Raw genomic sequence first — 12021 nt, forward strand, 5'->3', positions numbered from 1 at the left:
AGAGGCTCACTTGCTCTTTTCTAGAACTTTTTCAGGTGCTTCTGGCACAAGTCGAGCCATGTAACCAGGATATTCACTTGTTTAAATATTCATGGAGAATGCAGTGGGGAGTGATGAGTGATGAGAACCACTTAGCTGCTTCTTTGAGCAAATGTAACATTGAAAGTCATAACCATGATTTGTACCTGCAAAGGCATATGGGAATATAGTGAAAGAATGGTGAGGAGGTTGGTTAAATGTAAATACGCTCAAGTGACTTGCACCTGTCTGTAGAAAAAGCACATACATCACACTAATTGTTTTACTGACCTTGTGTGCTTGACGAGTAGAACCTCTGTGTTAGATAACACAGGCTTGTGAGAAACTCTAGAACACCTTATCACTATGAGATTCCTGCTGTGTTGTGAGAAAGAGCGGGAGGCTGCACCTACTTGAAGCCTTGAAATACAGGTGAGCTCAGCAGGCCCAGTGACAAGGGCTGAACTGCTGCAGCACCTGTGACCCCGCTTGTGTCACCTCTGCATGGGAGCTTACGTGCTACTTCAGATATCCCCCAGTAGAGACGTAACTAAAATAAAACTTGCTCTTTGCAAATGCATTCATGGCCTCCGGTTCTTCTTGCGATGTTCCTGTGCTTGTGCACACAAAAGGGTAATGAACTGCCTTCTTCTGAGGAATAAGAGAAAATGTGCTTTGTTGCTGGAAGAATGACACTTCCTGATATCACATACAGCTAGAAGGGGAAAACAATCTGTTTGGATATGAGGGAGATGGCAGAGCACTCTTCTGTAGATAAAATTTCTAGTCATATCTCTCTCAGACACTTGTGAAAGTTCGCCATGACATAAAAGCTGCACAGTGAATGACTTTTGCACCTTGCAAATAGCACAGAACAGCTTTTACTCCAGCTAGACTTTTGTCTGCTGGAAAGACTAACGTTGATTTCTGTATTTGCACTGATGAAAAATGGCAGTCCTGACATTTTCTCAGCTATATGACACCTCTGCAAAACTGGTGCTAACACAGAAATGTCACAATTGTTAGTGCTTCCAACAAAGCAGAGATTTGGGTTTTGGTAAAAACATGACATATTCTTCACAATTTGATTGCAGAACACTTAAATGTCTTTAAACTCACATCTGCAGTAGGGTATGTTTTATGGCATCCTGAGGTGTGGGGATATCTTACACAGACATAGAAGGGTAGTGCACAGGACAATCCCACTCCAGAAACCGGCTACAGGTTCAAAATGAGTTGCCATATTAAAGCACAGTGGCAGGGAGGTTTTGGCTTAAAGGGGATGAAAGGAGAAAGAAAGAAAGAAAGGGAGGCAGCAAGGAGAGTGGCTGGCATGCCAGTTGCTCTGCAAGGTTGAGCTGCCTGCTACTCCATTCTGGATTAATGTGCTAGAAAACTTGAGTGTGCAAGGTCAGTTGCATAAACACGCCACATATTAAGATACGGAGTTGTTTGATTTTCCAGTTTGTTATAAGCACAATAAACTGTGAGGCCTTTATCAGAACCAGTCCCACAACGTCACGTTAGATCAGTGAAAATTCTCAAAACTACTGCTTTCGTCAGCACAAAGAGCTGGCCTCAACAGAATTGTGTAGTACAGAAAACGAGAGAGTGTGAGCTCTTCAGTGTTACTGACAAGGAGTGGACAACGTTGGCACCAATAGGTCAGAGAGAGAGTGGGGCCTGAAAATAGGACCTCACATTTGCCTCACATGAAATTATTCAGCTCTGGGAATAAGAATAAACCTGAAGTGTGTGTTAGTTCATGTGATAACAATGATTTTAATAACAAAAGAAATTGTAAAAATGACGAGTGAACTATTTAATGGTGCTTCTAGCAGAATGAACTTTTTAGTAAGAGAAGACTGGCAGGCAAAAGGAATGGGCTGGGCTGATTGATATCTCTATAGTGTTTTGGTCAGACTCATGTGAATCAATCCTGTGAGTCAATCATTAACTACATGCAAATGCACATATTTATATGAGCATTTAAAACCAAAATCTCCTGCATCCCTCCAGGTGTGGCTGAACTCTGTTGAATGGCTAGATTTTGTCCTCTGCTGTATTTCAGTGCCATCTCATAGCTTTAGTTTTAAACCTTCCATATCTGTGCTGTGATACCACTTGGCCATTGTTCTCCATCTCTCTAAGCACACATCATTGTTTCTGCCTCAAGTGCAGCCTCCCAAACAAGCAGATCTAAAACTAGGGCTGGACTAGATGACCTTCAAAGGTCCCTTCCAATGCAAACTATTCTATGATTCTATGATTCTATGTTTCTATTGTAAGACCTTTGCCTGGGACCAGATTCAAAATAATAAATGCAAAGAAATCAAGAATAGAACAAAACGATAGTTTTGCTAAACAGGCAGGCTGACATCTGTGACATATGTGGTGGCCTCCAGACAGAGGTAGCATCCAGGTACCACCTACAGAAGACACGAGGGAGGGTTAGTGCAGAACAACTTGGGAAGGCAGGTGGAGACCTGCCAGAAAAAGGTTGGAGCACAAACTGTAACCACAGGGTTATTAACGTGAGGAAGCTACAGCTTGAGGCGAAATTACTGGTGTTCCTAATGACCAAAAACACCACAGAAATATGCCAGCTATACCCCTGTAATGAACTGAGCTGCACAAACACAGCTCTGTTAAAAAGATGCAGCCTGGTTTACAGCTGACAAGCTCAACTTGATACCTTTTTTCTTATTTGATATCATACTCTCCAGACAATCCTGTGTAAATCAGTTAAATTATTCATGCACCATGATATCAATCCATGACTGTAAAGAGACAGCAAACTTTGTCCTGTATGAACCAGATATACTGTGTGTATCAAATTCCCAGGCAACAACATAGTAGACAGAACATTGAGTTGAGCAGAACTTAATTACATCACTATTAAACTTAGATGCCTTAAACAGACAGAACCAGTCATACTCCCATCACCCATTTGTGAATGGGTTTAGTTACATGCACATAGTCCAGAGTAAGGATGAGTTGTACCCAATTTTGTGTGAAACAGTGGTGAATGTATTTTTTTTAATTCAATAAAAACATTATGGGACAGTGTCTACTGGCATGCTGATTTCAGTGGAGGAGTTCTTAGAATAAGGTGATACCTGTGCGGAGGCTACAAAAGCAATGTAGCAGTAAAAATGCTCGTAAATGCAAATGTGAAATTTAAAGTTTGTGCTGATGGTAGCACTGACACACCAAACTATGGATGAATGTTTTGCTCCACAAACAACATAGCCAAAAAAAACCCCAAAAAAACCCAAACAAAACCAAAAACCAACCAAACAAAAAAGCTAAATCTGGGCTATTATGCTCAACTTAAAAAAAAATGCCTGGAAAATGCCTGGATATTTCTCGCTGTTGCCTGGAGAGCATGAGGTGCAGTGCACAGGGACCTGCACAAATGTTGAAGGATTAAACACAAGTTACTGGTGGAAGATTTTACAGATAGTATACTAACTTAAGACCCTGACTGCAGCTCAGCTGAGAGGTAGATGAAATTACAGTATACATGTAAATTGTCTTCTTAAAAAGAGACATCACATACTTAGCAACAGACTTCACCCAGCACTATGCAGCACATGATAGTAAAACCCCAGAGCCAATTGTTGCAGGTCAGCTTTTTATTTTACAACTTCATCAGCATTACACATACTTAGCTCTGCATTGCATACCTGTAGTCTGCTGTGAGGCCTGTAGGTTGTTCTACCCTAAAGATACACATTGTATTGTATGTAGGTTGTATACCCTAAAGATATACAATAAAGATTTAGTGGTATAATGCTCTCATTTTACCAGAAATGTTAATTTTGAATGTGAGATTTAACATAAGGCAGGCTGGAGGCAGTAATTTTTAATGGTTCTTTTATGTTTAAGAGCAAGGGCTTCAGGGCAAATTAATGCTTTTCATCTCTAAAAGGTTTACAAATGACAGCACTATAAGTGTAAACTTTCAGCCCTGCACAATCAAATATTTAAAGGTAATTGTACATAATTATACTATGTTTTGAAGGTTGTTGAGGAGTTTGCATAAATACCATCATTAAAAGGACTACATATAAATAAAAATGTAGATTTTTACAGCTGTCATCTTAAAATATTTCCAAAAAGGAACCTCCTAAACAAAAGTATATATGATAAGAGACAATTCCAGATTCACTAGCAGGAGGAAAGTTTGGAAGAGAGACTCTTAACTGGAACACCCCAAGAAATGCCCACAGAAGCGTCCAGGCAGCAATGCTAAGGACAGCACTATCTGCCACATAACTAAACAAACATGTGGCCAAAGGTATTCTGCTTTCTTTTTATGCAGAATAATGGCTAGAATACATCTGTTAGAAGTTGTGATTGAAAATAACCATGCTGGGGGAAATGTTAAAGGAGCAGAAATGTCAGCGCTGCCTACACTGTCACTGGAAACTGGGAGGGAACTCCGCTGGTTGCCAAAGGCAAAGCACAACCCTGCTGAAGCTGATAAAAAGAAACAAACAACCCCCACAAACTCGAGCTTTACAGTGTTTCATATTTCTTTAAAACTAAACATTTTCATTACTCGGAATCCTCCCCCCATTTATTTTTTTCTTTTTTTTTTTTAGGTTTGTGATTCACTGAAGAAAAAAGCTCAAGGAGAAAGTTCTGATTTTGGCTCGTTTGCAAAAAGAGACTTTTCTTTCCCTCCCCCAACTCGAGATGATTTTAAAACTAATAAATTCCAAATGAAAAATACGAACTCTATTAATTTCCTATAATTGTCTTTCTTTCTAGAAGCAAATCTCCAGTAGGATGTATTTGGTTGGAAACCCACAAGGTGACAATTTAGGTCTGGTAAGTTTTCCTGTATCTGGAAAGAAAGCAAAAAAAAAAAAAAAAAAAGAGGGGAGAAACCCAAGTAGGAAAACGCTGGAGTGACTACATTCGCACTCTTTCGGGAGAACTTGTGCACATCCGTAGAGACTCAGACTGACCAGCGCCTGCGCCTATTCCCTTGCAGGTCTCACGGAGACCACCGGGACTCCCGGCCCCGCTCGGTCCCGAGCGAGGGCAGAGCGGGCTCCAGGGTGATTTTCAACACCGCACCCGTGTGACAGCTGCTCGCCGCCTTGCTGTGCGACATGGGGACAGCGGGACCGGGACCGACCCCGCAGCGCTGCCCGCGCCGCCAAGGTGGCAGCTGGGACTCCCGAAGCAAAACCGGCCCCTCAGCGGGGTCGTTCTGACCCGTAGAGTCACAGAATGGTTTGGGTTAGGAGGGACCTTCAAAGGTCGTCTAGTCCAACTGTCTGCAACGAGCAGGGACATCTTCAACTAGATCAGGTTGCTCAGAGCCCGTTCAGCCTGGCCTGGAATGTCTCCAGGGATGGGGCATCTCACACCACCCTGGACAACCTGAGCCAGTGCTTCACCACCCTCATTGTAAAAAATTTCTTCCTCATATGTAGCCTGAATCTCCCTTCTTTTAGTTTAAAACCATTACCCCTTGTCCTGTACCCCACACCCGGTGCCTCCCGCCGCTTCGCCTCCGCCGGGCACGGAGGACACCGCGTCCTCACGGCGGGCGAGCCTGCGCTCCCCGGCCGAGACTGCCGCTGCCAGGGCTGCGCCTTTAAGGAGCCGGGGGAGGCGGTGGCGGGCGGGCTTTTGTGCGCCGGGGCCGCTCCCTCCCTCTGTCTGTCTGTCCCTCCTTCTCCCCCGCCGCTCGGGCGGTGGGCAGTGCCCGCGGGCTGCTGCCGCGGGTGTGGGACGGGGAGCCGTGGCAGCCCGCCCGCCCGCAGCCATGGCTCTGCCTGTGCTGCTGCTTCTCCTGCTAGTAGCCGGCGGGCTGCGGGCGGCGGAGCGGAGCGGCGGCGGCGGCAGTAGCAGCAGCGCCATGGAGGAGCTCGCCACCGAGAAGGAGGCGGAGGAGAGCCACCGGCAGGACAGCGTGAGCCTTCTCACCTTCATCCTGCTCCTCACCCTCACCATCCTCACAATCTGGCTCTTCAAGCATCGCCGCGTCCGCTTCCTCCACGAGACCGGCCTGGCCATGATCTACGGTGAGTCCCGCCGCGGCACTGCGCCTCAGCCCCGCTTTCCCCACGCCGCTCCTCCGGGGGACGGCGGCTCTCTGAGCGCCGGTGTCACCCCTGGCAGGTGCTGGGGGGAGGTGGCCCGGAGGTGGCGGCGGGTCCTGGTGCTCGGCCGCGCCCCCGCCGCCCGAGGCGAGATGCGGCGCTGCGGCCCCGCGCCCCCCTCCTTCCCTCCCGGCGGGCGGGCGTGCAGGGGTAGGCCGCACCCTGGCTGGGGGAGAGGGAGCCCCGGCGCGGCACAGCCCGTCCGTGGGGGTGCTCCTGGATCCCCGCCCCTCGCCAGCGCTGTTCCTCGGGTACCCGGAGAGCGGGGCGGGAGGTACGGCCCGCTGCGGTGTCCTGCCTAGAGGTGCTCTCTGCCACCGGCCCCTGGCGTTAGGGTGGCCGTGCTGGCTCGGGGACTCTCCCCCAGCTTGCCGGGGGTACCGCTGGCCATCTGAAGCGCTGAGCAGTGCAGTGCATCGCGGTGCTGATTCCCGAATACCTCCCCCGCAACCCCGTGCTGTGGCCCGCACCGTGAGAAAAGGAGCGTGTTTAAACTTTGATGCCCTGGGGTTTGCTCACCGACTGGTGACATGCTGCTGTCACGGGTGGCCCGAGTTTGCTGGATACCCACTGACTACAGTGACCCCAGGCACCCCAGATGGCGCCTGCTGCTCCTCCTGAGCCCACCTGGTGGGGGAAAAACTGTAGTGGATTGAGTTGGTCCTCTCCAGCTCCCTTCTCCCCCGGTGGGTGTGAGTAAAGGGAAAGTAAACCACTCAACAGAACCTGTCTTCTCCCTTGCATTTGTGGGGTACATATGATTAGGAGGAGCTGGGCTATTTCCTGGTACTAATAATGGCTGGCACAGAGGTCCACAGGTGAGCCTGAACAATCCATACTGTGTGGAGTACTCGCTGCTCTGCAAACTCTGGCAATTGTATTTCCTGCGCATTTTGCTACGCAGAGCTTAAACTGTTCTGATGAGGAGCAGCCATCCGTTTAAAAAAATGATTTGTCTGATGGTGATTGGCTACTGATGTAGCACCAGGGGCACTTCTTCTCCTTGGTGAGCTGAATCGGTTCCTGCTGAACAGTGAGAAACACCTGCATGATGTTGGTTGAGGTGAGCATGTTGAGGGTAACCACAGATGAGAGATTCAGCACTCAAGGGGAGGGGGAAAGTGAACTGTTTCCTCCCCTATGAGTACTACTGCTCTTGAGAGCTACGTGATTGCTTGCAAAGCAGTGGAATTTTCCTCTGCTGATGCTTCTCTTAAACCATCCCAATTTGCTCTTAGTCACTGATCTCTGCTGCACTGCTGTCTGTTTCATGTATGCTTGTTGCTGAAAACTGATAAATTAACAATTGGGCATATAAGTTAGCTGTGCACTAGCATAATAATGCTTAGTAGCTGAATAGTGCTCAGGATATAGTCGATTAACTCTATATGTGCTAATTGGAAGAGACAGTAAGTTTGTATTGGAGATGTTGTTTAGATATTACCCTGCTGTTGTCACCTTCAGCAAGTTCCTTTGTGTTTTAAGATAATTTCAGTGATTTAGGTTATTTTATGGTGGAAATCTGGAGTACATGAGAGTGCTAGCGTATGCAATACAAGTACCAGGGCAGCAAGGCCATTTGGGTATGCATTTTGATGAGCTGTGTGGGAAATAAGAAATTGTTCAACTGGAGAACTTCTGCCTCTCATTAAACTCAAGTTAATTTACTGTAACATCTAGCTCCTGATCTGTGAAATGGATGCTAGATTCCCAATTTGATGTTCAAGTGCTGGTATTCTGTGTTGGGAAAGGCACTGTGCTGTAGCCCTTTCTGCACCACAGGCAGCACTGCCGACTGAACAGTTGGCTCAAACCATTGCATGTTCTTGTTGTGTTCTTGTTTAAATACTTTCATTTTCACAGATCCTTTCTCAATACATGCACCTTATAGATAAACTCCTTTAGTATACCAAAACACATGCTCTTCTTCCGCCCAAGCAAACTGACTATTGCCATGTTGTGCCAATCATCCAAGAAAACACGCTTAGTGACTTCAGTTCCTTTTTGACACTGTAGCCTTCATGCCAGCGAAACTTTGAGGCCCGTCTTCACTTAAACATTTTTCAGACTTCCTTTAAAACAAAGAAAAAAACACAGCAAGCATCCTACTTACTGTCTGTTATACTTCTGATAAACTCCTATTTGAAGAATAAAGACTGGTTATCCTCTTCCTTATCACTTAAAAGATAGTGGTTAAACTGAGATATAGGTCTCTATTTTGCTGAAAACTTGATATCTCAGAGATGCACATTGCTTCCTGTCCCCTCCAGCTGTATATGTATTTAAAATGCATATATTTGATCTGTCTGTCTTAAACACAAAATTATATGACAAGATTTCAACCAAAGAGTTTGTAGTCCTAAAACCAGAAGTATCTGGCATGAAACAGTTCTGGGTGTCTAGTTGTTCTCATAAGGATGTATTTCATAATATGACATTGGTGTAGGCTTCAAACTCTGCACACTAAGTAACTTTTACATGGTTTTATGGTCAACTTGACAGCACTTGTCCCATTTGTGTTGAATTTTTCTAACAGAAAAGTCAGTGTTTCTATCACAGCAGTTTTCAATGCTACCTGAATAAGTGGCTTTCATTTACAGGAGAAGTAAGCTAGCACTTCAGTGCTGATTAATTTTTATCATGGAAACAATGGCCTGGGAAAAAAAAAACCCAAAAAACTAGCTAGTTGCATCTAAAAACCCTCCAAAACTGTTGTTTTCAAATTGTTGACCCTTTGGATGATTGTGTTGGATCAAATACGCATTTGACCTGAGCTAGTTAGAACTGCAGGCCTTGATGGATGCTTGCTTCTTTTGTTCTTTAAGAAGAGGTAATGGAGTTGGATTTATTTTTTTCTTATCTAGGATGTTAGTTGACAGTCATGTGCAATGAGAACTCTTTCACTGCGCACAGGAGGAATCAAATGGCACTATTGGCTTGAAACGGTGAGCAGAGCAGCTGCCTCCAGCCAGAGCTTTAACCAGCACTTCTCACTTTTCTGAGAATCCATATATGAGCACATCCTCTTCTATTTTCATGATGTTTCTTCTGCTGATTCAATCACCTTTCTGTTAAAGACAGAGTGTGTTTTACCTAGCTAAAAACATCTGTGGCCCAAGTACTCCTGGTGCTGCCCAAGTCTGCAATTCTTTCAGGCTTGGAGTAGCATTTTTTTCTGCTGCCTGTTGAGTGGGAGGCATCTGTCATGCCTGACAGTTTCAGTGTGGTGGTCTAATTACCCTGTTCTCAACAGAACAAAGGCTACTGCTCTGTTCAGATTGGCTGTGTTTTGTGTAACTTCATCATGCTAGCTGCTTTGAATGAAGATGAAAAAGTCATTAAGATCATTATGTAGTCTTTCCATGTTTCTTATTTCCTGCATAGCTACTGTCTCTTCAACAGACAGTCACTGCTTGTGTGTCTGTATTATTCTGATGTGTTAAGTATCTTTCTCTGGAAACATCTGTTAAGATGTGAAATAACATTAAGTTTACATGAGTGTTTAATGACTTTCAGTGCCACTTTTTTTGTGATGTGTATCTTAGAATCTTCTTTTTGACTAAGTGATGTGAAAGTTACAGACCTCAGCTGTACATGCTAGATCTGACAATTGTGTATGTGAAAGAGGAAGGGACTTAACTTTTGAATGTCTTAAAATACTTTGTTCCTAAAGCTGCATGTTCAGGTGCAATGTTGATTTGAATTGATTATGCACTGTGTCATCACACTGTGATTATGCACAGGTCATTCCACAAGGTGATTGGCTTACTAAGTGCTAAATACAATTGAATTCTGGTCTTGAAACTGTAACAAGTATTGCTCTATGAAAGCTAAATACTTGCATGGGTCAAGTGTTCTGCAGCTGCTCCAGCAACAGTATTACTAATGCAAGTCATTATGGAGCAATTAAAAAACAAAACAAAACAAAAACAAACCAACCCACAACAGAGCAATTAAGGGATTGAGACTTTGCTGACACATGCATTCCAATTTGTGACCATGATGCTCACTTTACTTTAGGGTGGTCTGAGTCCCAAGGGTAAAGCGTTCTGAGCTGTGTTTTTTCTGAAGAGGTTGAACTGTAGGGCAGCTCTGTGTTGGGCAGGTTTCTTCACTCTTTGCTGAGGAGCATCCCCATGTGGTAGGGAACCACAGGACATGGACCATGTGCCTTGAGAGCTTGGGGAAGAGCTTAAGGATGAGAACTGACGGTGTCTCCCCAGCACTCTGTTCTTTAGGAAGCAGAAATTTGGATATGTAGGTGTGTCTCGGCAGATCTGGTGGTTTCGCTCCCGTTAGGAAATTTGTCCCTTTTCATAAGTGATAAGTTAGGTAACTGGCAACCTGCACATCAGCGCAGGTGCCAGTCCTACCAGGTACCTTCTGGACTGCAGGGTTGTTCTGGAACTGCCTGGGAGTCGCATGTACCAGCGCTGCAGATAAAAGCAAAACTGGACTTGGGCATGGAGAAATAAAAACAATATATGAAGAGGCATATTAAAGTTCCTTTTGTGGATAAGACAGGAGAGATAAGAAGTAAATGTTCAGGATAAAATTATCAAATTTGTTTTCAGATACTCTGTATCAGACTAGGTTTCTGTATCCACAGACTAGATACAGAAGAGGCCTATTTTTAGCTCACCTGGCTGCAGTGCTCTCTGTTACAACTCAAGCCTCTACACATGCTAGAGATGATCTAATGCATCTCCACTGCCATCAAACTAATTGTAGTGTTGGTATTTAATAAGCTGTTTTCATATAAGCCTCTAATACTAGATTTAGGACCATAACTGAGCACCCAGTTTTGAGAATATTATCTTTTCCCTGGCAACCCGCTTGTCTTCTTGGATATTATTTAAAATCTCTTGATTATAGATTTTCAAAGTGGGTCTTGGTTAATTTGGTGACTGCTCAGGACATTTTAATTATGTTGCAAATCTTGTCTGTAAGCTTGTTTTGTGGCCTGAAATGGATGGAAGTTATTTTATCTTGTGATAGATATTTTTTTAACAAACGCGATATGTCTATTATTAACCTATTTGTATTTCAGATTTGCTCCTCAGGTGGGGTAATTGGATAGCTTATATATTGCTAATGTTTCTGAAGTATCTTTGGAGTACAATGCAGCTGTAGTCCTCATAGCAGTGATATGGGGGGAGGAGGATTTTGTTGTTGTTGTTTGTTTTTTTTTTTTTTTGAGGGGGGAAATTGTAGTGTGTGGTTGGGTTTTTTGTGGTGTTTTTTGTTTGTTTGGTTTTTTTTGTGGTGGTGTGAGGAAGGCAGTGGTTTTAATAGCATTTAAGACAAATTAGTTCATTTTTTGTTTGTTAATTTTGCTTTCGTTAGATGTTCTATCATATCAGCACCAGAATACCCTTCTGATAAATGGCATGAGCCAAAGAAGAAAGAAATGGCAACCCTGGATTTCCTCTATGTCAGGAAGCCTTTGGTGACATAAGTGGCTGTTAAAGCTGGTGCTGCCCAACAGCCCCACACAGTTGTAGCCACCAGCCGGGGGCTCAAGGGGAAGGTGTTCCTTTGCATGTGCTGTAGTTCTTACCCTTGCCTCTGGTAGGGGGATATTTCCACCCTCACCCCCTGCTATCTGAGTAACTGTTCACTCCATTAGGTAGAGGTGTTAGTATCCACCCTCGTACTGATCTAGAAACCAGAAATCTGAGGCAGGAACCACAGGTCAGCTATTGTAAAGGAAAAAAAAGCCTCAGAACTTATCAGTGTTGCAGGACACCTCCTGCAGTTCAGAACTATGCATCTTGGCCTGCTAGGGGCCTGAGTAAAAAATACTTTGCCATTTCTATCAAGCACTTTAACAGGTGCTGAGTACCGTGGGTGCTCTTGCCTTGTTCATGTGCTGAGG

The 12021-nt window shown here is 44.6% G+C and overlaps 1 protein-coding gene across 2 annotated transcripts in view; it reads left to right on the plus strand.

Annotated features, from left to right (window-relative positions):
- Nucleotides 1–5680: 5680 nt before the first annotated feature.
- The window catches only part of SLC9A7 (solute carrier family 9 member A7), a 75922-nt gene continuing 69581 nt past the window's right edge, over nt 5681–12021 (plus strand). For both annotated transcript variants that reach the window (XM_005502643.3, XM_065075107.1), the window contains exon 1: nt 5681–6065. In XM_005502643.3, coding sequence (XP_005502700.2) covers nt 5807–6065 — 259 coding nt within the window. In that variant the 5' untranslated portion in view covers nt 5681–5806. The remainder of the gene's footprint in view (nt 6066–12021) is intronic.

The sequence above is a fragment of the Columba livia genome, chromosome 1 (genome assembly GCF_036013475.1).
Source record: "Columba livia isolate bColLiv1 breed racing homer chromosome 1, bColLiv1.pat.W.v2, whole genome shotgun sequence".
NCBI lineage: Eukaryota > Metazoa > Chordata > Aves > Columbiformes > Columbidae > Columba > Columba livia.